This window comes from Drosophila teissieri, unplaced genomic scaffold (genome assembly GCF_016746235.2).
Source record: "Drosophila teissieri strain GT53w unplaced genomic scaffold, Prin_Dtei_1.1 Segkk7_quiver_pilon_scaf, whole genome shotgun sequence".
NCBI classification, from domain to species: Eukaryota; Metazoa; Arthropoda; class Insecta; order Diptera; family Drosophilidae; genus Drosophila; species Drosophila teissieri.
Window position 1 is genome coordinate 146,465 of NW_025225038.1, and position 21,299 is coordinate 167,763.

Consider the following 21,299-nt stretch of genomic DNA (forward strand, 5'->3'; position numbering starts at 1 on the left):
AGAAGCTGGGCCACACTGGTAAATGTCAAAATTAGGAGTAAAACCCACAGTTATCTTCTGTGTGATCTACTATTTTGACGTTGTTCACGACATTAGCCGTGTTGTCTTTGGTCTGACTGTCGTCAGATCCGAACCAACCCATAGTTGTTAATTGAACGATTATTATTATTTTTTTTTATTTATTAAATTTTGATTTAAAATTGTATATTGCTATTATTTCTTCCTACACGTATGCCTGTCCAAGAAAAAGTTAGTTAGAGGGCATGTGTACGGTTTACAACGTTTTGCTCTATATAATTCAATACCGTACACATGTTTTTAGTAAAAGCCTAACAGAGATTAGTATTTTTCAAGCAGCGTTTTCACGCATCGGAATGAATACTTAATATTAAGGCAGATTGGGTCATTGGTATTAAATACAGCCTCAACTGCGTTATTGCGCACCACTGCACAATTTGGCTTGAATTGCTTCCAGATTTTTGGTTTGGTTGGTTTTTTCTTCCTCTGTAGTTGCCGTCTTTATAAGGTCCTTTATTAACCTCCGTTGTTGAAGCAGCTTGATCCTTTTGCCGCTTCTTTTCTTCTTTATTTTCGGTTTTGGCTGTCTTCTTGCCCTATACTCAGCTATTGTGAATGGGCGTGGTCCATCGTTTGGACACACCTCTAGTGCCTCTTGTATAGTAGGTGCGTCCCTTTGCTCGATAGGAGCAGAGTCCTCCAGTTTGCTGCTGCTGTTGTCGTCCGGGTTTGATCAATTATGGTATTATATTTCTTCTGGTCTGGTCATCGCACAGGTTTGTGTTTGTATTTTTAATTTCAAACACTTCAACATTCAAAATATTTGCCGTGTATTTAACACTTTGATAGCATTTAATGTCACAATTTTTTTTTTTTAATGGTCACTGTTCGCATTTTAACTTTTATATATTTCTTTTTATTGTTGTTTTACAGGCTTAAGAGACCATGTCACGGTCGCCATGTAATAATTGTAATGCATTTTTATGTTTTTTATATAACTTTTATTGAAATAGAGATTCAGTTGGATATCCAGTATATTTGCAACTTCTGTTAAGACTCATTAATATTCGATTAAGGCATGTTGAAGACTCTGTAACGAACTGATTTTCTTATTTCGGCTCGCTACGAAATGCAACGGCTAGCTCAGAGATTTTGTTTGTTCGTCCCACCAAATTTATGATTTGTGTGATTGCCCGACCAAGAAGAAGACAGATTCTCAGATTTAACCACTTTTATTTATCGTCACTTGTTGACCAGGATTCGGTGATCCTCGCCGCTGGATGCACGTCGTTGCTCCCTCGTCGTCCTTCCGTCGTACGCCTGCGTCGCTGCCGACGGGGATCCGTACCGGCTCGCCTGGGGCTTAGGATGTTATGGGGCAGGGTGTATCGTCCACGAGCTAAGCTAGCGCTCCACTCCGAACCACCGTGCGACCACTGACTCCACCGTCCCTTCCTGCGTGTGCCAGGCACTTGTTGCCCTCGCCGAAGGATAACCTGCGGGCTCGATCGGGGCTTAGGATGTTATGGGGCAGGGTGTATCGTCCACGAGTTAAGCTAGCGCTCTCCTCCGAACCACCGTTGCGACCACTGACTCCACCGTCCCTTTCTGACTACGCTAGGTCCTTGCCGAAGGATAGCCTGCGGGCTCGACCGGGGCTTAGGATGTTATGGGGCAGGGTGTATCGTCCACGAGTTAAGCTAGCGCTTCCCTCCGAACCACAGTTGCGACCACTGACTCCACTGTCCCTTTCTGACCACGCTAGGTCCTTGTGTTCGCTCGTCCTTCGCTGATCTTCACGTGCGGCGATCCACTCTGGATGCCCGCTTGACGCACTTGTGTTCCCGTCGTTTCACTGTCACTCGGTATCGACTCTTCGCGTACTTCTTCGCTGTAAGGCCCTCGCGTACTTCTTCTTGACTGTCTGGCTGTAAGGCCCTCGCGTACTTCTTCTTGACTGTCTGGCTGTATGGCCCTCGCGTAATTCCTCTTGACTGTCTGGCTGTAAGGCCCTCGCGTACTTCTTCTTGACTGTCCCGAGCTGCGCCGGCGCCGTCCCTTATATCGGCTGCGGGAATCCCGTTATTTCCCGTTTTGCACACGGCTCGCCCGGGTACAAGGTCCAAACATGTCCCATTAGTTCACGGTGCGTCCTCTTTGTGCCTGTCCAAAGTCCGCACCGTTACCGTATGACCTCTACGCCCTTGGCGGGTTCGAGTCCAAGGTCCAGCGCGGTACCGTTAATTCACGGTCTCTCCGCTTTGCCGGGGTCCAAGGTCCATTATTTACCGTTCGACCTGACCGCCCTTGGCTCCTCTCGCATTCCAGCCGTCTTCGCTGTTGCTATGCCGATCTCCTGCACCCGGATTTGTGGGGAGTTTTAAGACTCCTCACATCTCCCCCTTTCTTCGGAAGATTTCAAAAGAATGCTGCTTCCGGCGGTCCTCTGCTTCGGTGTCTCCTTGCATGGGCAACTTCCTCAATCACCTCTCGTCGACCCTGCGCCCTCTTTTCTCAGCCTGGCAGTCGCAGCTTATTAGACCCCGTCGTTCAGCATCTCGACGTGGCATCTTGATCCTCAACATTCCATCCTCCTCACGTCGACCTGCGCCTCCTTGATCTCAGCCCGGCAGCCTCAGCCTAGTAGACCCTGTCGTTCGACGTCTCGACTCGGCATCTTGATCTTTGCGCCCTTCTCCAGCCTCCTGTATCTGTTGCCATCCGCTTCTCGTCACCAGCTCCGCATTTAAACTTGCCGCCTCTTCCTCGCTTCGCATCTCTGGCAACTCCACCGATACTCACCATGATCGACTTATCGATGTTGGCGACCGGCGTTGCCATCTCCGATTCCTACCGATATTGTCCCATCGCTGATTGCGCGATCGAGTTATCGATATTGGCGACCGGCGTTGCCACTTCCTGTTCCGATGTTCCGATGTCGTGCCGATTGCTGCCAATAGTGTGGCAGAGTGTTGAAAATCAATTTAATATCCAGTATTTTTTTGTTCCCTATCGATCTCACTATCGATCGACCGCTATTATCGTAGCGCCCCCATCCCGATTTTCTCCAGACACGTGGATTTCGGAGTTGCAGCTCAATGGAGGTAAGTTTACGGAATTTATTGTAAAGACCCGCCATATTTACACATCCTCTCTTTTTTAGCTCCTCGGACATGCCATGAAGCCCCTTAATGCTCCAGGGTTGCCGGCCCTGGACACGGGCACCCTGGAGGCCCTTCTTCAGGGATCTTAGATGAAATGCCCCTACATGCTCCGGGCGGCTGCCCCTGGTCCTCAAGCGCCCTGGAGGCCTCCTCTTCCGTCTCCGCGCCTGTGGCAGCCTCGCGTCGATTTGCCGGCCCGCGTGCCTGGCCCCGCGTCCGATCGCTGGCCCGCGTGCCTGGCCCCGCGTCCGCTCGTTGGCCCGCGTGCCTGTTGGCTGCTGCAGATGTCTCGCACTTATTTTTTTTACTGTGAGCAACAAAGTGCCCTTACCCTCCCCTGACCCACAACTCTCAGTCGTCGTTTTCGTTTTTTTTTTTTTGTTTATTCGGGCACATAGACTTGAATGCCCCCGCCGCGACGCACCTTCAGCCGGAACCGCTGGCCGTCCAGCGCGAACAGCTTGGCCCAGCGGTCCTTGTGGCTTCTTCTCGCCTGGGCCTCGGCCTCCTCGACCACTCTGGGTGGCCACTCCGCGCGCTCGAGCTCCTTCCAGGGCTTCCCGCCCAGCGACTGCTGCCTGCGGAGGCATGGTCGCTGCGGTGGCGGTCTTGCCTCGGGCACGACTCCTGCCGCGCGAGCTCGGTGGTGGTACGGCCACACCCACGGACCCTTCTCCGGTTCTCCCGCGTCTACGACCTCTACGCGCTTGCTTCTCCACCGCCTCCATCCGACCCGCCCACCTCCTCCCATACGCGGCCTCCGGCGTGTCCTCCGCGGTGCGGCCACGTCCAGGTCACCGTTGCTGGTGCCACCGGCGGCCGCCCAGGCCGATCGTGCGCAGCGTCTGCGCGACGTGCGCCTGGTCCACTTCCCAGGACTGCTGCCGCTCGCACCGGGGCCCCTCCTCATCCTGGGGTGGCGGCGTCGGCGTGCGCGGCGGTGGCGGCGTCGGTGGTGCTGGCGGCGGTGTTGGCGTGCGTGGTGGCGGTGGTGGCTGCGGCTGCGCCGGTGGCGGCGTCGGCGGCAACGGCGGCTGCGGTTGCGGCGTCGGTGGCTGCGGCATCCCCGGGTGCTGCGGCTCCGGTGTCGGCGGCTGCGGCTGCTGCTGCGTCGGCGGCTGTGACTGCGCCGGTGGCGGCAGCTGCGGCTGTGGCTGCGGCGTCGGTGGCTGCGGCATCTCCGGGTGCTGCGGCTCCGGCGTCGGCGGCTGCTCCTGCTGCTGCTGCGTTGTTGGTGGCGGTGGCGGCTGCGACGGCGGCGGTGGTGTCGGTGGCAACGGCGGCTGCCGTGGTGGCAACGACGATGCGTGGGGCACCCACAGTGCCTCCTCCTCCTCTTGCCACTCCGACAGGCGTTTTTCCCACGCGGCCTTGGCGGCGGCTGCCTTCCGCTCCACCACCATCCGCTCGACCGCCGCAGCGTGGCGATCCGTGCCTCCGCGAACTCGCGCACCTCCCGCGGTCCTTCGACGCATCGCCTCTCCCAGCCGAATCCGACCGTGGCCCTGTGTCGCCCGCCGCACGCTGCGGTAGCCATCCTCGCCTTCGCGCTCCGGCCTCCTTCGTCCTCCTCCGAGATACCACCGGGTGACGTCTCACCCCGTCGTCCTCCTCGCCCTCTGAGGAGAGGGGTTCTTCGCGGATCGCCTCCATCGCCTCGTTCTCCGACAGCTCCGTGTCGGCACCTCCTCCGTGTCCTCCTGGACCGGGGATGGGGATCGCGACACCAAGGGTGACGCCAGAAGCTGGAGGTAGGACTCGGAGTCCGCCCTCCATATCGCTCCGGGCTGTTCCCCGGTGCCGGTCACCCTCACCTCCCGGTTGTTCTCTACGTAGCTGCTCATCTCGTGCCGACTTGATTTCAAAAGAAAGCCTCTAGCTTTTTCCGCCGCGACGAAACCTCGGTTTTCGATTTATTCCTTTCCGCCGTTATTCCGCGGGGCCTGTACCGGTAACGGGATTCTCCTCCGTGCACCTGCCTCCTACGGAATTCGCAATCGTGTGCGTTAGCCGTTAACGGTTTTCCGGCTGTGTACCCTCCCTGTCCCGCTCTCGCGCTCCAACGGGCCTTTTGTGTGTGTGTGTGTGTGAGTGATTAACTGCGACTTCCGACTTCTCGATACCCTGTATCGTCTTCCCCCCTTCTTCGCGAAAGGGTTTTATTGTGGTGTGTCGCTCTCGTTGTCCTCTGCCCCGCCGGCGCCCGCGCTTCCCGGCTTCAAATCGCTAATATGAGCCGTTTTTGTCTTCTTCGTTGTGGCGTGTTCCAAAATACAAATCACCGCCGACGTGAATTTCTTTATTTTGAACGGCCCGTCGAACTTCGGTGCCAGTTTTGCCGCGAAGCCCTCAGCTGCTTTTGATAGGTGGTGCTCCTTGGCCCACACAGTTTCGCCCACCTTGGGTTTCCACGGCCTCCTCCGGAGATTATAGTGGCGCGCCTGATCCTGCGCTGCCTTTTCCATGTTCCTCCGCACCAGTTCGAAGATCTCCTTCAGTTTTCCCGCGTTTTCCGCCGGCGTCTGTGGACATCTGCCCGTTCCGGCCGTCTGTTCGTCGAACAACGCATTCGGCAGCCTCGGTTCTCTTCCCTGCGTTATAAATGCCGGCGAGTATCCAGTGGTTTCTGCCACGCTCGTGTTCACCGCCAACTGCAGCTCTGGCCAGTTCTCGTCCCATGTCCTCTGATCGGCCCCCGTGAACTGCGCGATCATCGTCTTCACGGTCCTGTTGGCCCTTTCGGTCGGGTTTTCTTGTGGAGTGTATGGAGCCGTGAGCTGGTGTTTTACACCCAGCTCCTCCAAAAACCTCTTGAATGCCCTGCTCGTGAACTGGACTCCGTTGTCCGTGATCATGACCTTTGGCACTCCGTACCTGGCCACTATCCGCTCTCGCACGGCCTTTCGCAGCGTCTCGGTGGTCGCCCTACGCATCGGAACGATCTCGGTCCACTTGGAGAACCTGTCCACCAGGACCAGCAGCATCGAATTGCCGTGCTTTGACCTCGGCAATGGGCCCACAAAGTCCGCACATACGGTGGCCCACGGTTCTTCCGGCACCTGTGTCAGCATTTTCCCGGCTGCTTGCAGTTGGTTGGGCTTGTATTTCATGCAGCTCTCGCAGTTCCTTACGTATTTCCTGACGTCTCGGTGCATTCCTGGCCAGTGGTACCTGGCTGCCACCCTCGCCATAGTCTTCCGACTTCCCAGGTGTCCCGCCGTCGGCATGTCGTGGTTCTCGGCCATGACGCGCTGTCTCTCCCTGGTTGGTACACACAGCTTCCATGACACCACATCCTCGTGTCCTGCCCGGTGCGGAATGTGCCTATACAATTGGGCGGCCTCTTCCAGGTAGTCCGGGTACTTTTGGGGCTCCTGCTTCATTTTCCTCCGCATCCCATCTATCCACTTGCACTCCGGCTGTTCGTCCGGTTGCCCTTCTTCCGTTATCCTGCGGCTCGTTTCCTGCAGCGGCTGCCTCGATAGGGCGTCCGCGACGATGTTCAGCTGGCCCTTTCTGTACGAAATCTCGAAGTCGTATTGTTGGAGCTCCAATGCCCATCTCGCGATCCTTCCGGACGGACTCTCGATGCTGTTCAGCCACTTCAGGGCCATGTGATCCGTTATCACTTTGAAATGGTAGCCCTCCAGGTATGGTCTTAATTTCCTGACAGCCCACACTATTGCTAAACATTCCTTCTCTGTTGCAGAATAATTTTTCTCCGCTCCGTTCAGCGATCTGCTGGAGTAGGATATCACCCGCTCGCCTTGCTCGGAGTGCTGTGTGAGGATAGCGCCCAGCCCGTAGTCGCTGGCGTCCGTCTGTAGCACGAACGTCCGTGTGAAGTCGGGGCATGCCAGGATCGGGTCGGCGACCAACCTAGTTTTGACGGCCTCGAATGCTTCTTGGTGGGCGTCAGTCCATTCCCATTTTGCTTGTTTCTTTAGGAGTGCGTTCAGTGGTTGTACCAACGTTGCAAAATCCGGTACAAAACGTCTGTACCACGACGCCACTCCTAGATACTGTCGCAGCTCCTTCACGTTTCCCGGGGGCTTTAGCTGAGCTATTGCCGCTACCTTCTCCGGATCCGTTCCGATGCCCTGATCCGTCACCCGGTGGCCCAGGTATTGTAGCTCCTTTCGAAAGAACTTGCACTTATATGCGTTAACTTTCAGGTTTGCCGCCCTCAGCCTCCGGAACACCTCCTTCAGGTTACGCTTGTGCTCTTGTAGTGTCCGTCCGATCACAATTATGTCGTCCTGGTACGCAAATGCGTGTGGCATCATCTCTGGTCCTATCACCTGGTCCAACGCCCGCTGGAACGTTGCCGATGCGGAGTGCAGTCCGAACGGCATTACTTTCCATTGGAACAGGCCCTTTCCCGGCACCGTAAATGCCGTATATTGCCGACTTGCTGCTGCCAACGGAATCTGCCAGTACCTGTCCTTCAAATCCAGACTGCTTATGTATTTCGCCTCCCTTAGTTGATCCAGAATGTAGTTGATCATTGGCATCGGGTACGCATCCTTCACGGACTTTGCGTTTATTTGGCGGAAATCCACACACAAGCGCCACTGACCCGTCTTCTTTTTCACCATCACTATGGGAGAGCTGTACGGGCTCCTAGACGGCTCGATGCACCCCTTTTGTAGCAACTCGTCGACCTTGGCGTTGATCTCCACCTGCATCTTCGGGTTCTTCGGGTAGTAGCGCTGTTTGACCGGTTGATCGTCTTTCGTCGTGATTGTGTGCACCGCCACCGTTGACGTCCCTTGGACTCTTCCCAAATCTGCTAGCTCTGCCTTCAGGAAGCCGTCTATATCTTCCTCCGCAAAGTCGGTCGTCCTTTCCACTACTGCCACTGACAGCTTCTCGCGTGCATTGCTTCGCACCAGCTGTCCCGCCGGTATTGTTGCGCTCAGACCCGCGCATGCTATCCTGGCTCCAACTTTCGTTAGGAAATCCCATCCCAGTACTAGAGCGTCGATGATGTTGTGGAGGATTAGCAGTTGCATTCTTACGGTCCTCTCTCCCAGTCCTACGTCTACTTCGAGCAGCGATGTGACCTCCTCGAACCGTCCATCAGCCATCCGCACCTCTCTTCTCGTGGCTACGACCTCTCCCACTGCCCGCAACCTGTCCGCCAACTCTTCGCTAATAAAGCTTGCTGTGGCTCCGGTGTCCATCGTGGCCTTAACTTCCATTCCGTTTATGAGCACTGTGGCGGACAGTTGCCTTTCTTCCGCCTTCAGCTTGCCCATTAATTTTGAGGGGCAGCACCTTGCGAACCCTGGTTGCCCCTCTGAGGCTGGGGTCGCGTGGCGTTTCCCGATCTTGGGCAGCATTCTGCGGTCTTCCGGCCGATTCGCCCGCACGACCAGCAAAATGTGATCGGTCGGTTCCGACACTCCCGCATCCAGTGCTCCTGGCTTCCGCACCTATGGCAGGCTTGCGCTGGGTTTAGCACAAGCTCCCGCCGCGCCGGGTCTGGTCCTCGCCCGTTCGTCTCGTGCCTCGACGGTCCTGTGGGCTCCTCTTGGCACCTTCTGCACACCGTGTGCTGTTCCCCTCTTTGGAAATCCCGCTGGTGGCGGGCTCTTTGGGTCCGCTCTGATTCGAACCGCTCCCTCTGGGAGTCCAGTTCCTCGAATTCGTCGGCCAGGACCATCAGAGCATCCAGGTTTCGGCACTCGTATGGGCGGACAAACATCCGTAGAGCCGGAGTGCTGTTCTCCCTTATCCTCTCCAGGATCTCTTTGTGGGACATCCCCAAGGGCCGCATTAGGGTCTGCATGTCCACCATGTAATCTTTGAAGCATTCGCCATGCCGCTGCTTCCTCTGCCTGACCTGGTCTGCCAGCTTCGTCATGAAGCCTCTGGGCAGGAAGAATTCCTGGAAGCTATGGATGAACTCTGCCCATGTCTCCCAGAACCTGTTGTTGGCGATGAACCACTTTAGGGCAGCAGTTCCGGCATCGCTCGTGGGATCTGGTTGATATCCAGGCCGTACGTCATTGCTGACCACTCCACCTGTTCCAGGAACTCCAATGGCTTGTCGTGGCCGTCGTACCGGAAGCTCCACTCCCGCACCTGTTTCGCCACCTTTGCGTAATCCGGAGGGGCTACCCTTGCGATGTCTCGCCGATCGCGGCTGGGCTCCCGCCTCTCCCTTCTCTCGCGGCTGCTTTCCCGCCGTTCACTCCCGGTTTCCTGCCTTACGGGTCTGCTCCCGCTGGCCTCCATCATGCTGTGGACATCGAGGCTCCCCACCAGGCCTTCCACACCGGTGACTTTGATCTCCGGGGCCGGTCTTCTTGCGTACTCCCTCTCCAACGCCTCGAGTATGGCGACTGTTTCGGGCTCGTCTGTGGTCTGCTGGATAAATTCGGACAGCGTCCTCCGCATATCCTCGACCAACCCTTCGAGCTTAATGCCTAGGGCGCTTGCTATTGCGGGAAAGTCATCCCTCTCTTTAGGCTGTATAGCCACGATTTCCCCATCTTCTCCTCTGTTCTTTTTGATCAGGATAATCACGGTTGGGCGCCAGATGTAACGAACTGATTTTCTTATTTCGGCTCGCTACGAAATGCAACGGCTAGCTCAGAGATTTTGTTTGTTCGTCCCACTAAATTTATGATTTGTGTGATTGCCCGACCAAGAAGAAGACAGATTCTCAGATTTAACCACTTTTATTTATCGTCACTTGTTGACCAGGATTCGGTGATCCTCGCCGCTGGATGCACGTCGTTGCTCCCTCGTCGTCCTTCCGTCGTACGCCTGCGTCGCTGCCGACGGGGATCCGTACCGGCTCGCCTGGGGCTTAGGATGTTATGGGGCAGGGTGTATCGTCCACGAGCTAAGCTAGCGCTCCACTCCGAACCACCGTGCGACCACTGACTCCACCGTCCCTTCCTGCGTGTGCCAGGCACTTGTTGCCCTCGCCGAAGGATAACCTGCGGGCTCGATCGGGGCTTAGGATGTTATGGGGCAGGGTGTATCGTCCACGAGTTAAGCTAGCGCTCTCCTCCGAACCACCGTTGCGACCACTGACTCCACCGTCCCTTTCTGACTACGCTAGGTCCTTGCCGAAGGATAGCCTGCGGTCTCGACCGGGGCTTAGGATGTTATGGGGCAGGGTGTATCGTCCACGAGTTAAGCTAGCGCTTCCCTCCGAACCACTGACTCCACTGTCCCTTTCTGACCACGCTAGGTCCTTGTGTTCGCTCGTCCTTCGCTGATCTTCACGTGCGGCGATCCACTCTGGATGCCCGCTTGACGCACTTGTGTTCCCGTCGTTTCACTGTCACTCGGTATCGACTCTTCGCGTACTTCTTCGCTGTAAGGCCCTCGCGTACTTCTTCTTGACTGTCTGGCTGTAAGGCCCTCGCGTACTTCTTCTTGACTGTCTGGCTGTATGGCCCTCGCGTAATTCCTCTTGACTGTCTGGCTGTAAGGCCCTCGCGATCTTCTTCTTGACTGTCCCGAGCTGCGCCGGCGCCGTCCCTTATATCGGCTGCGGGAATCCCGTTATTTCCCGTTTTGCACACGGCTCGCCCGGGTACAAGGTCCAAACATGTCCCGTTAGTTAACGGTGCGTCCTCTTTGTGCCTGTCCAAAGTCCGCACCGTTACCGTATGACCTCTACGCCCTTGGCGGGTTCGAGTCCAAGGTCCAGCGCGGTACCGTTAATTCACGGTCTCTCCGCTTTGCCGGGGTCCAAGGTCCATTATTTACCGTTCGACCTGACCGCCCTTGGCTCCTCTCGCATTCCAGCCGTCTTCGCTGTTGCTATGCCGATCTCCTGCACCCGGATTTGTGGGGAGTTTTAAGACTCCTCACAACTCTTTGACGACTGACTTGTACTTGGTCTTGAAGAGTCCAAGCTAGCCAAATGCAATCCGTCTGCGCCGGCAGAGAGGCCGTCGGCAGAGACGTTGCTTTGCTCTTATGTACTTAACTTTGGCAGCGAGAGCGCCGCTGTCTAAGAGAGTCATGTGCACATAAAGATCGAGCAGTCGCGCATGCTAATTATGCCGACTCTGCACTTCTGGTCTGAATAGCATTCTTGTGTGGTCAGATTGCTGAGCACTCAAGATATGCCTGGGAACTGAAAAGTCTTACATAAACATTGTTGCAAAAGTGCTACAATGTGATTGTTTCCAATGTTCTGATTTGGTACAGTGCTTATTCGATATGTGTGCACATTACAATATTGAGCGCTCTATTAGTTGTTAACTTCTATGTGTTGCTGGCAAATATTTAAGTCTGAAATAAACAAACCAAACATTTTTATACTCAAGAGGGCTTATTATCGTCGACAAACTTAAGTGTTTTCCGAAATTCGAAAATTAACCCTGTCATAGAGGCTCCGAATAAATAGCAGGTTTTTTACAACAAATTTCGTTGTTTGTACAGTCAATTAAGGGTTTTCGTTAGTCCATATAAAACAGAATTTCATGATTTTAAAATTAATGCAATTGTTTACTATCTTGTAACGAACTGCTTTTCTTGTATCTGCTCGCTACGAATTGCTAGCTCAGAGAGTTTGTTTGGTCGGCCCACAAAATTTATGAATTATGTGGTATCCCGACCAAAAAGAAGACTACGTTTCAGGTTAGAATAGCTTTATTCAACAACGCGTCGTCGCGCCTTCGTCGTCATTCTTCCATTGTCCTGCGTCGTCCTTGACAGCGTATCCGTGCCGGCTCGAATGGGGCTTAGGATGCTATGCGGCAGTCCGTGAGGTAACGCTAACGCTCTTCCACGAACCACCTTTGCCGACCACTGACTCCAATGTTCCTTCTGATTATGTCATGTTATGGGGGCAGGATGTATCGTCCGTGAGGTCAAGATAACGCTCTTCCCTCCTTCACTTGCAGTGATCCGCCTTGGATGTCAGCTTCGACACTCACTGGCTCCTTTCCTTCAGCGTTGACTGTTCATTTATCGACGGATGCGCGTTAATCCGTTCTAACTTACGAATCTCTTGTTGACTCACGGGTATAGCTCTTCGCGTGTTCTCACTAACTGCCCACATATCGACGGGGCGCGTTTATTACTCTCGTTTATCCCGTCCCTAATAGGCCGCGGAGATCCCGTTATTTCCCCTTTTGCGCACGGCCCGCTTGGATACAAATTCCAACCCATGTCCCGTTGGTTCACAGTGCGTCCTCTTTGTGCTCGTTCATAGTCCACACCGTTACAGTTCGACCTCTGTGCCCTTGGCCGACTTAAGTCCAAGGTCCAGCGCCGGACCGGGGTCCAAAGTCTATTATTTCCCGTTCGACGTGGCCGTCCTTGATACCTCCCGCATTCCAGCTGTCTTCGCTGTTGCTAGGCCGCTCTCCAGCACATGGATTTGTTAGGAGTTTTAAGTCTCCTCTTAATTTGTATATCGTAAACTTGAAGATTGACAAAGTTTGAGCTCATCATGTTTATGGATGAGCCAGTGTCAACTATACATTGGTATCTGTGATTGTTCAACATGTGTATACTGTAATTTATCTTCGAGGAAATGTTCATCCTTTTTATTAGTTTAGTCAGCTATATAATTGTAATCTAACTTGAATTGATGGTGACTTTCATCCATCTGAATTCGTGTTTGTCCGCTGCATCCTCTATAACGCTTATTTGATAATCTTGATTGTTTCCGACCATAATGTATATTAATTCTTGATCAGGATCAATAGCCGAGTCGATCTGGCCATGTCCGTCTGTCCATCCGTCCGTCTGTTTGTCCGTCCGTATGAACGCTGAGATCTCAGGAACTACAAAATCTAAAAAGTTGATATTAAGCATACAGACTCCAGAGACATAGACGCAGCCCTAGTTTTTTTATTCATGTTGCCACGCCAACACTAACGCCCACAAACCGCCCAAAACTGCCACGCACACACTTTTAAAAAATGTTTTGAAATTTTTTTCAGTTTTTTATTAGTCTTGTAAATTTTACTCGATTTGCGAATAAAAAAAAATTTTCTCTTCTCTAACGCCCACAGATTGCCCAATACTGCCACGCCCACACTTTTATAAAATGTTTTGATATTTTTTCATTTGTTTGTTAGTAATGTAAATTTCTATCGATCTGCAGAACAACTTTTTGCCACGCCCACAAACCGCCAAAAACTTTCAGTGTTAAAGAGCCTCCTTGGCACTTTCACTAGCTGAGTAACGGGTATCAAATGGTGGATCTCGACTAAAGCGTTCTTCCTTTTTAGGCGTGGCAGATTTTGGCGGCTTGTGGGCGTTAGAGTGGGCGTTGCAAAAAGTTGTTTTGCTTATCGATGAAAATTTACGAGACTAATAATATAAGAAAAAAATTTCAACCCTTTTTTTAAAACTGTGGGCGTGGTAGCTTTCCGCGGTAGCTTTACCGACTACGAACCAACCAACAATCCATTCTCCTTCCCCATAGAATTTTGTAATATAGCTGTTGCAGCCGAATTAAAAGTTATTCATTTATTAATATTTATGGTTCATATGTTTTTGAATAATATATTAAGAGCTTAAAAAAAAACATTTTTGATCCTTTGGTTCTTCTCGTCCAGGTGGCCTTCGAAATTGCACGAATAAGTCCCGCCGATGAGTGATCGATATACATATGAGATTAGGAAATAAAAAAAATTGCGTTAAAATTTCCCCCACGTAAACAGCTACATCGGCATACTTAGACTGAACAGCTGTTTTTTTTGCTGGTCGGACGATAACGCCATGTAGAGTTTTTATAGTAACCGATCGGTCCTGAACATATTTATCTGTACTTCTATAATTGGTCCTTTGGGTTAAAGGTTCCTTGGGAGATTATCGTCCGCTATGATTGCAATGTTTTTGGTTGCATTTGAGAACGTGTTTTCCGAAATCCACATTTTTAAGTTCTCCATTGACGATATTCTCCGTTGCCTTGAAATTTCTGCCGTTCCCTGAAAATATTTTCTCGGTATTTCTCGTGGAGACATAAAGTTAGTGAGATACATTACACAAGATCTAGTTTCCATTTTCATATACAAATTGCTCGTAAAGTCAGGAATGGAAATAACACCACCAAGTTTATCGTTCTGTCGTCCCATGGTCATAAGGATAGGTCCAAAAAATCTACTTCAGGGTAGGTAAATGGTCTCTCATAACTGTCTAATGGCAGTAGTGCCACATGCGGGGGTTCCGAAACAGCAGAGTTGTTTTTGACATTTCTGAAAAGATTTCCGGAACGATACGATACGCAAATAAGGAATAAAATAAAGGCTTCGTTAGGCGGGCACATTGGGAGCCAGAAGAGCCTTGAATCAGCCTATTATATGTATTGATTGGTTTTCATATTACGAGTTTCGCGTTTAAGCAAGCCGTTTTTCGACTATTGTCTATAAATATGAAGAGGCTAAACCGGAGCCCCTTTGTATTTTGCTGAAACCACTGATACCGCAGTACCGTCATCCTTTCCTAAGCGAAAAAAGCAAATGGTAGCATATCCGAACTCACTGGCGTTACAAAGGTGTGTGGTTCAATAATGTCAGCGATATGGACTATTGGAGAGTAGTGCCATAGAAATTAAATGGTTGCGGCTTGGAAAAGCAAGTCTTTCTATTTCGTCCAGAATACAAACATACATGCCGGTAGGATGACGTCCCAGCCTATTCCTGTACACCAAATTTCTTTAAAAATCATGTTAATAGTGAACAGAACAAGAGTCCCAAATGGTCAAATGTGGACATCAAGATATGCAAAACCACTCGATTCGTTGGCTGTGCTGTTTGGGACAGAAAGTTTTTTTTTTCATTCGTGCAAATCTGAAAAATATTTAAACATGTAAGTTTCGGTTTCCAAAACAGACCAAGGACTTTTTTTGCGTCTCCAGGCTCCGATTGCGATTGCGGATCCGCCGAAGAATTCTGTAAATATATAAAAACCTCGATTTAGAATCATGAACGATAAGGGGTTATACTTTCAAACCAAATTGGTTTATGGCTCTGCGACAACTATCTATGCCACCATTAATAAAGAACCTTTTGCAATTGTTTGGGAAACTGAATATTTTAGATCATACTTATTTGGTAGACCTTTAAAAATACTAAGCGATCATAAACCACAGGTCTGCTTTAATAAAATCCCAAAACGAAACATGAAACTGGAAAAATGAAAGATTACAATAAATAAATTTGACTACCAAATAAAATACTTGGCTGCAAAAGAAAACAAGAAAGAACGTTATTGATTATATTTGCCAATCTCATCTTTTAAATTTTGTTGTTCGCATAAGCTAAGTAACGGGAATCTAATATTCGAGTAATTCGGCTATAGCGTTTTCTCATATCGCATCCGCGAGTCGAGTCGTAAGATATACGGCGGCGCCCCTTAGCTGTTTGGGTGAGAGGTGCAAATGTGAGTCTCGCGCTCCAAAAAAAAAAACATATTAACCAGTATTCGAATGAAATTATTTGTGTGTAAAATTTAAATAATTATTAATTAAGAATGCTTAAAATATATGGATTCTCTTTCAGCAATGGACGTCCCGGTTCAGAATCAGTTTCTGAGAAGTTCAAAATCGACTGGGGTACATACATGTCATCAAGAAATGATGTTGTGTATATCCGCCTAGATGTACGAGGGTCCAAGGGTCAAAGTAAAAAATCACTATATCGTCATTTAGGAGGAGTAGAAGTATTAGATCAAATTTCTGTTCTTGGGTGAGTACTTTTGTTATATTACATTTACTATTTATGTATAAGGTATACTTTTTTAGATACTTGCTGGACACTATAGGTTTTTTAGATGAAACTAGAGTAGGTATGTGGGGGTGGGGCTATGGAGGTTATGTAACCTCAATGGCTCTCGGTACGCAACAGGACGTATTTAAATGTGGAATCGCAGTTTCTCCTACTGCAGATTGGCTATATTCAAGTAAGTACTAACATTAATAATGTACAAGTAAACAGTAATTTTACAAAAACTTAATTTAATTATACATAACTCTCTCTTAATAGATTCAGCGTTTACTGAGCGTATATTAGGCCTGCCTGCTGAAAATTTTAAAGGCTATGTTGAGGCTGATGCAACTCAACGGGCACGTTTAATTAAATCCAATTCATATTTTTTGATTCACGGTCTAGCAGATACTACAGCTCCTTTTGTCCATGGTGTGCAATTAGCAAAATCATTAACAAGCGCCAATATTCTCTTTCGATACCAGGTACTATAAAAAAAATAATGTACCACATACTGACCATTTATTTTTTCAGACTTATGCAGATGAAGGCCACGACTTAAGTGGTGTACTCGAACATGTATATTCTTCTATGGAGCAATTTTTTGCAGAATGCTTAAGCTTGGATCCGGACGATACAAAACCAGAAGTTGATAAAAGCATAGTCCCAGCTGAATAAAAAAAGCATATTTTGAAGAACATGTACATAAATTCGCATTCATTATTTTTGCTTTAAATAATTCGTTACAAAGATTTACTGTTGATGTCTATGAAATGACTAGGGGAATACGATTTTTCAATGTGTGTTACTTATTAATATTTTATGCCACCTTGAAAACAATGGCTGACTTTCATTTTAAAAATAAATTTAAAACAAAACTTTTGACGCAATGCTGAAGTGGAATCAATAGCTTAGATGGATAAAAAGTATTCATTTTGATATTGCTAAATCCTACGTAAAATTAACTTCCAGTCAGTTGAGTTTTAAAAATTTAATTTATTATTTTTTTTTGCGAACAGGTTTGTAAGTAATAATTATTAAATTGCTAAGAATCGGATCAACACTTGGACCTCCAGGTTAAACACCAGTTGAATTCGATAGCAATTTAACACCAGACTCGGCTAACTCAGGCGGTAGTGACTTCCAAAACTTGAAAGAATAAGTCAATATAGCAAAAAAAAAGGCTGCTATCATGAAGACGATGCTTATATGCCTTTGCAGTAAATAATTATCTATATATATAAAAATTGAGAACAGGTTTGGTGAATGATTATAACTCCAGAACGCATGAGCCGATTTCAACGGTTTTGCATTCGTTGGAAAGGTCTCGGGCTCCGTTAGGACAAGAGCAAAGAAAATTCTGGAAAAAGTCAAAAGAAAAGCGGGAAAACCGTTTTTTACATGCAGAGGCATTTCTAAAACATAGGATGTCATTCTTTTCTGCTCATTTCATTTTATTAAATTCATGAGACAAACTTTATTTGGTTCATAAATAAATTGTAACAGCAGGCATTTGTTTTTGAGGTGGTAAGTTGAACTGTGTTAATTATGTGTACCGTGCATTTGAGGTTAAACTCACCACTTCCACCTTCTTTGACTTCCTCATCCTCATCCTCCTTCTTCTTCATCAATTAGAAGATACACGAGCCGAATGCAATAAAGCAAGAAGACTAAAGCATCAACAATCACGCAGGTTTTCAGAAGAAGGACGAGGATAAAGACGAAGAAGGAAGAAGAAAAAGGTAGAGGAAGAAGAAAGAGGATGAAGAAGAAAAAAAAGGTTGAAGAAGAAGAAGGAAGAGGAGGAAGACGAAGAAGGAAGAAGAAGAAGGAGAAGGAAGAAGAAGGAGGAGGATTAAGAAGATGGAGGAGGAAGAGGAAGGAGAAGGATTAAGAAGATGGAGGAGGAAGAGGGACGATGAAGAAGAAGAAGGAATAAGGAGCATGAAGAAGTCCGAAGAAGAAGGGGGAGGCAGAAGAATTTAAAATTTCCTTGATTTAAGCTGCAGCGCCATTTCTGAAATATAGGATGTCATTTTTCTCTGCTCAGTTAGTTCTAGAGTGCTATTCTCTTTCATTCAATTTTGTGCTTTTGGAAATCAAATTGAATGGTAGCATTAAAATTGCCATTAAATGTGCAGGTTTGTTTGTATTCATTGATTGATCTATTTAAAATACATTGGTGCTAATTACTATATTATTTTTAAACGTACAGGTGGTTGACAATCCCACATGCAACATATCAAGAAAGTCTGCAATGGCAAAAGTTTTGCAGCAAGCAGCAAGATCTACGTCGCAATCAACAAATTTTTGGTGGTGCACTAATATTTTTGTCAGGAGATTTCCGACAAACATTGCCCGTCATCGCCACGTGCAACGTTAGCGGATCAGGTCAATGCGTGCTTGAAGTATTTTTTCCTGTGGCGATATGTCCGTAAATTGGCATTGAACATAAACATGCGTGTTCAATTGCACAATGATCAATCTGCAGAACGGTTTTCAAAGCAATTATTAGAAATCGGAAGTGGCCAAGTTCCAATTACAAATGGCTTGATCACTTTGTCAAACAATTTTTGTACAATTCTACAATCTAAAGGCGAATTAATAGAAAGCGTTTTTTCAAATATAATTAAAAATCACAGAAATCACGATTGGTTGACAGAACGAGCAATATTGTCACCAAAAAATGGTTGCGTACACCCTTTTTGGAAGATCGTAAGACTTTAAAGATTCAAAGCCGGAATCTAAAAGCAGGGGAAGGGGTACCATCACCCCGTTGACTCAGTTGGATTGCGACAAAGAAAATGCAAGTCGACAGTAAACGAGTCTCCGATGACCCGGTCAGCGGGCGCAATAGATTGCAGCAAGTAAAGAAAATCAACACCAGTTCCGGGCACACTTCACCGAAGGGGGTATTGACTACCCAAAATAGGGGAAAGTGAGAAATATGATTCCTAGGTGGGAACACTTGGCATAGAAAAAAGCTCTATGCCGGTATAAAAAGACCATGGCTCACCGATGAAAGGGCAGGCAGAGAGAGATTCAGTACCCGGGTAAACACCCGTAGTCCGTCGGTACCCGGGGAAAGCATCCGTAGTCAATACCCAGAGGTAGTCATCCGTACATCAAATACCCGGGCAATTATCCTTCTGTCCATCGAGGGGAAGACTCAGGGATAACTCCAGTCTCGATGAAAAACGTCAAGAAGCAAGGACACTAGCATCCTTTAAAGGATATAACAGGACTAACAAGGAACACACTTTGAAGGAAGACCATAGTTCCACGAAACTCTCAGGATGGGCGGCAAGGAGTTTAAGGCCTCCGACAACACAGCAAATGTGATAAACACCGTGGAGGTTGTCGACCACAAACAGGAAATAGAAGGAGTACAACATACTCTGGAATTCATCGCTGCTATACTGATCTTCCTGGCTCTGTTAAAGATCGTAAAAATATACAAGAGATCCGTACAGCGGAGGAGGGACCATCACCATGTCCTGGACAGGATTGCATCCGGTGTCCCGCAAAAAGCTTAATTAAAAATACTAACGGCAAAACAATTAAAAGAACAAGTGAACCGGTGCATGGCCGTTAATGTGAACATCAGCAAAAACCAAACAACAGCAATTGCTCGCTCCAAGTAACCTGAGAGCCGAATAGCAGCCAAAGCGTGCTACAAAAGAACAGAAACCCAACTCATTCATACTTTTATATATATATAAATCCCTTCAGTACAATTCCTTTCCCTTATTTTTCCTCGCCAGAGTTCGAAAAACAAAAACAAATCTCACAGGCTTTTTCTAGCAAAGTTTCAAACACCAAAGTCAAGCCGAATTCTGTCGTGGCTCTGCCGCTGCCTCTGCCCGCAGTTCATATTTGTTGGTTTTTTTCGAAGTAGTTCGGAGCAGTGACCGAAAATGAGAGTGAGAGATGAGAGGAGACAAAATCAGAGTCGAAAAAAAACGCAATGTATAGACTTCTAAATACCGATCTAATAATTAGTGGGATATTTATATAGTTTTAAGTGTATATATAATTTATATTTGTTGATTTAAGGATTTTAAGCTTTTTAAGAAATTAAACCGTCGCTATAGGCAACGCAAGTGCGTCCGTTTTTAATTATTTCTCTATGGAATTCTAATTACACGGGATCATTATGGTCGGAAATACCCTGGCAAACGCCTGTCAGAATTTTCGGTTTCGTTTTCCGTCACCCCTTTTCTTTTGCGTTTGCTTTAAATTGTAGAACGTGACAAGTGGTGTTTGGAAAATTTTCAACGTGAAATATATAAAACCGGTAAGTAGTGTTTCGCATTGGTAAATTAGCATAGCTAATTGCATTCCAAACTACATGATATTAATATATGTATATTATTTATATATTTTTCTTTACAGATAGCATAAGCACATTAGGAGGCCAGCCCAGCAGCCACCGGAGAAGGCCTTGGCCGCACTTGCACTTGTTAAAAAGAACGCAAACAAAAATAGGCAAAAAATTAATGTAATAAAAGAAAAAATAAAAATTTAATTTAACATTTAAATACATTTTTTGGGAGATTTTTCTAGATTTACAGGTATATTCCTAAGGAATTCCTCGGGAAAATCCTCGGGAATTCGTCCAGGAATATCTGAGGAATTCCCGAGTAATTCCTGAGGAATTCGTCCAGGAATACCGGAATACTATATATATATCAACACCCAGGATCCAGCGCGTCGAGATCTCATCGCTTTGGATAAAAATGGGGTAAGTTTGACGGAACCCTGTTCCCAAGTTTTTACGTTTCCGACCATATAAAGTATATATATTCTTGATCAGGATCAGTAGCCGAGTCGATCTGGCCATGTCCGTCTGTCCGTCCGTCTGTCCGTCCGTCTGTCCGTCTGTCCGTCCGTCTGTCCGTCTGTCCGTCTGTCCGTATGAACGTCGAGATCTCAGGAACTACAAAAGCTAGAAAGTTGAGATTAAACATACGGACTCCAGAGACATAGACGCAGCGCAAGTTTGTTGATTCATGTTGCCACGCCCACTCTAACGCCCACAAACCGCATAAAACTGCCACGCCCACACTTTTGAAAAATGTTTTGATATTTTTTCATTTTTTTATTAGTCTTGTAAATTTCTATCGATTTGCCAAAAAACTTGTTGCCACGCCCACTCTAACGCCCACAAACCGCCCAAAACTGCCACGCCCACAATTTTGATAAATGTTATGATATTTTTTCATTTTTGTATTTGACTTGTAAATTTCTATCGATTTGCCAAAAAACTTTTTGCCACGTTATTATATTCATATATATACATATATTCTCGTGCTCATTTTATTTTTACACAATTGGTAAATATAAGTAAATTTGTGTCAGGTTTAACGAAAAATATCTTATTGTTAGCCTCTTCCAGGCAATTTATTTCATTAATAGGAGT

General features: G+C 47.9%; 2 protein-coding genes across 5 annotated transcripts; one reads left to right on the forward strand and one right to left on the reverse strand.

Moving 5' to 3' along the window:
- Positions 1–3,976: 3,976 nt before the first annotated feature.
- Positions 3,977–4,958, reverse strand: LOC122625785 (WAS/WASL-interacting protein family member 3-like). The gene is made up of 2 exons (XM_043805838.1): positions 4,503–4,958; positions 3,977–4,183 (listed from the first exon to the last, which is right to left on the reverse strand). The coding sequence occupies exons 1-2, from the start codon at positions 4,956–4,958 to the stop codon at positions 3,977–3,979; spliced, it is 663 nt and encodes a 220-aa protein (XP_043661773.1).
- Positions 4,959–14,289: 9,331 nt separating this feature from the next.
- LOC122625777 (venom dipeptidyl peptidase 4-like) lies at positions 14,290–16,578 on the forward strand. Of its 4 annotated transcripts, XM_043805824.1 has the most exons (6): positions 14,403–14,788; positions 14,849–14,981; positions 15,674–15,859; positions 15,916–16,073; positions 16,157–16,362; positions 16,412–16,578. In XM_043805824.1, the coding sequence occupies exons 1-6, from the start codon at positions 14,728–14,730 to the stop codon at positions 16,553–16,555; spliced, it is 888 nt and encodes a 295-aa protein (XP_043661759.1). In that variant the 5' UTR covers positions 14,403–14,727; the 3' UTR covers positions 16,556–16,578. The 4 variants fall into 4 exon arrangements, with proteins under 4 accessions (XP_043661760.1, XP_043661759.1, XP_043661758.1 ...); XM_043805823.1 differs by having other exon boundaries at positions 14,409–14,981; positions 16,412–16,575; XM_043805826.1 differs by lacking the exons at positions 14,403–14,788; positions 14,849–14,981 and having other exon boundaries at positions 15,749–15,859; positions 15,902–16,073; positions 16,412–16,570.
- The last annotated feature ends 4,721 nt before the right edge of the window (positions 16,579–21,299 follow it).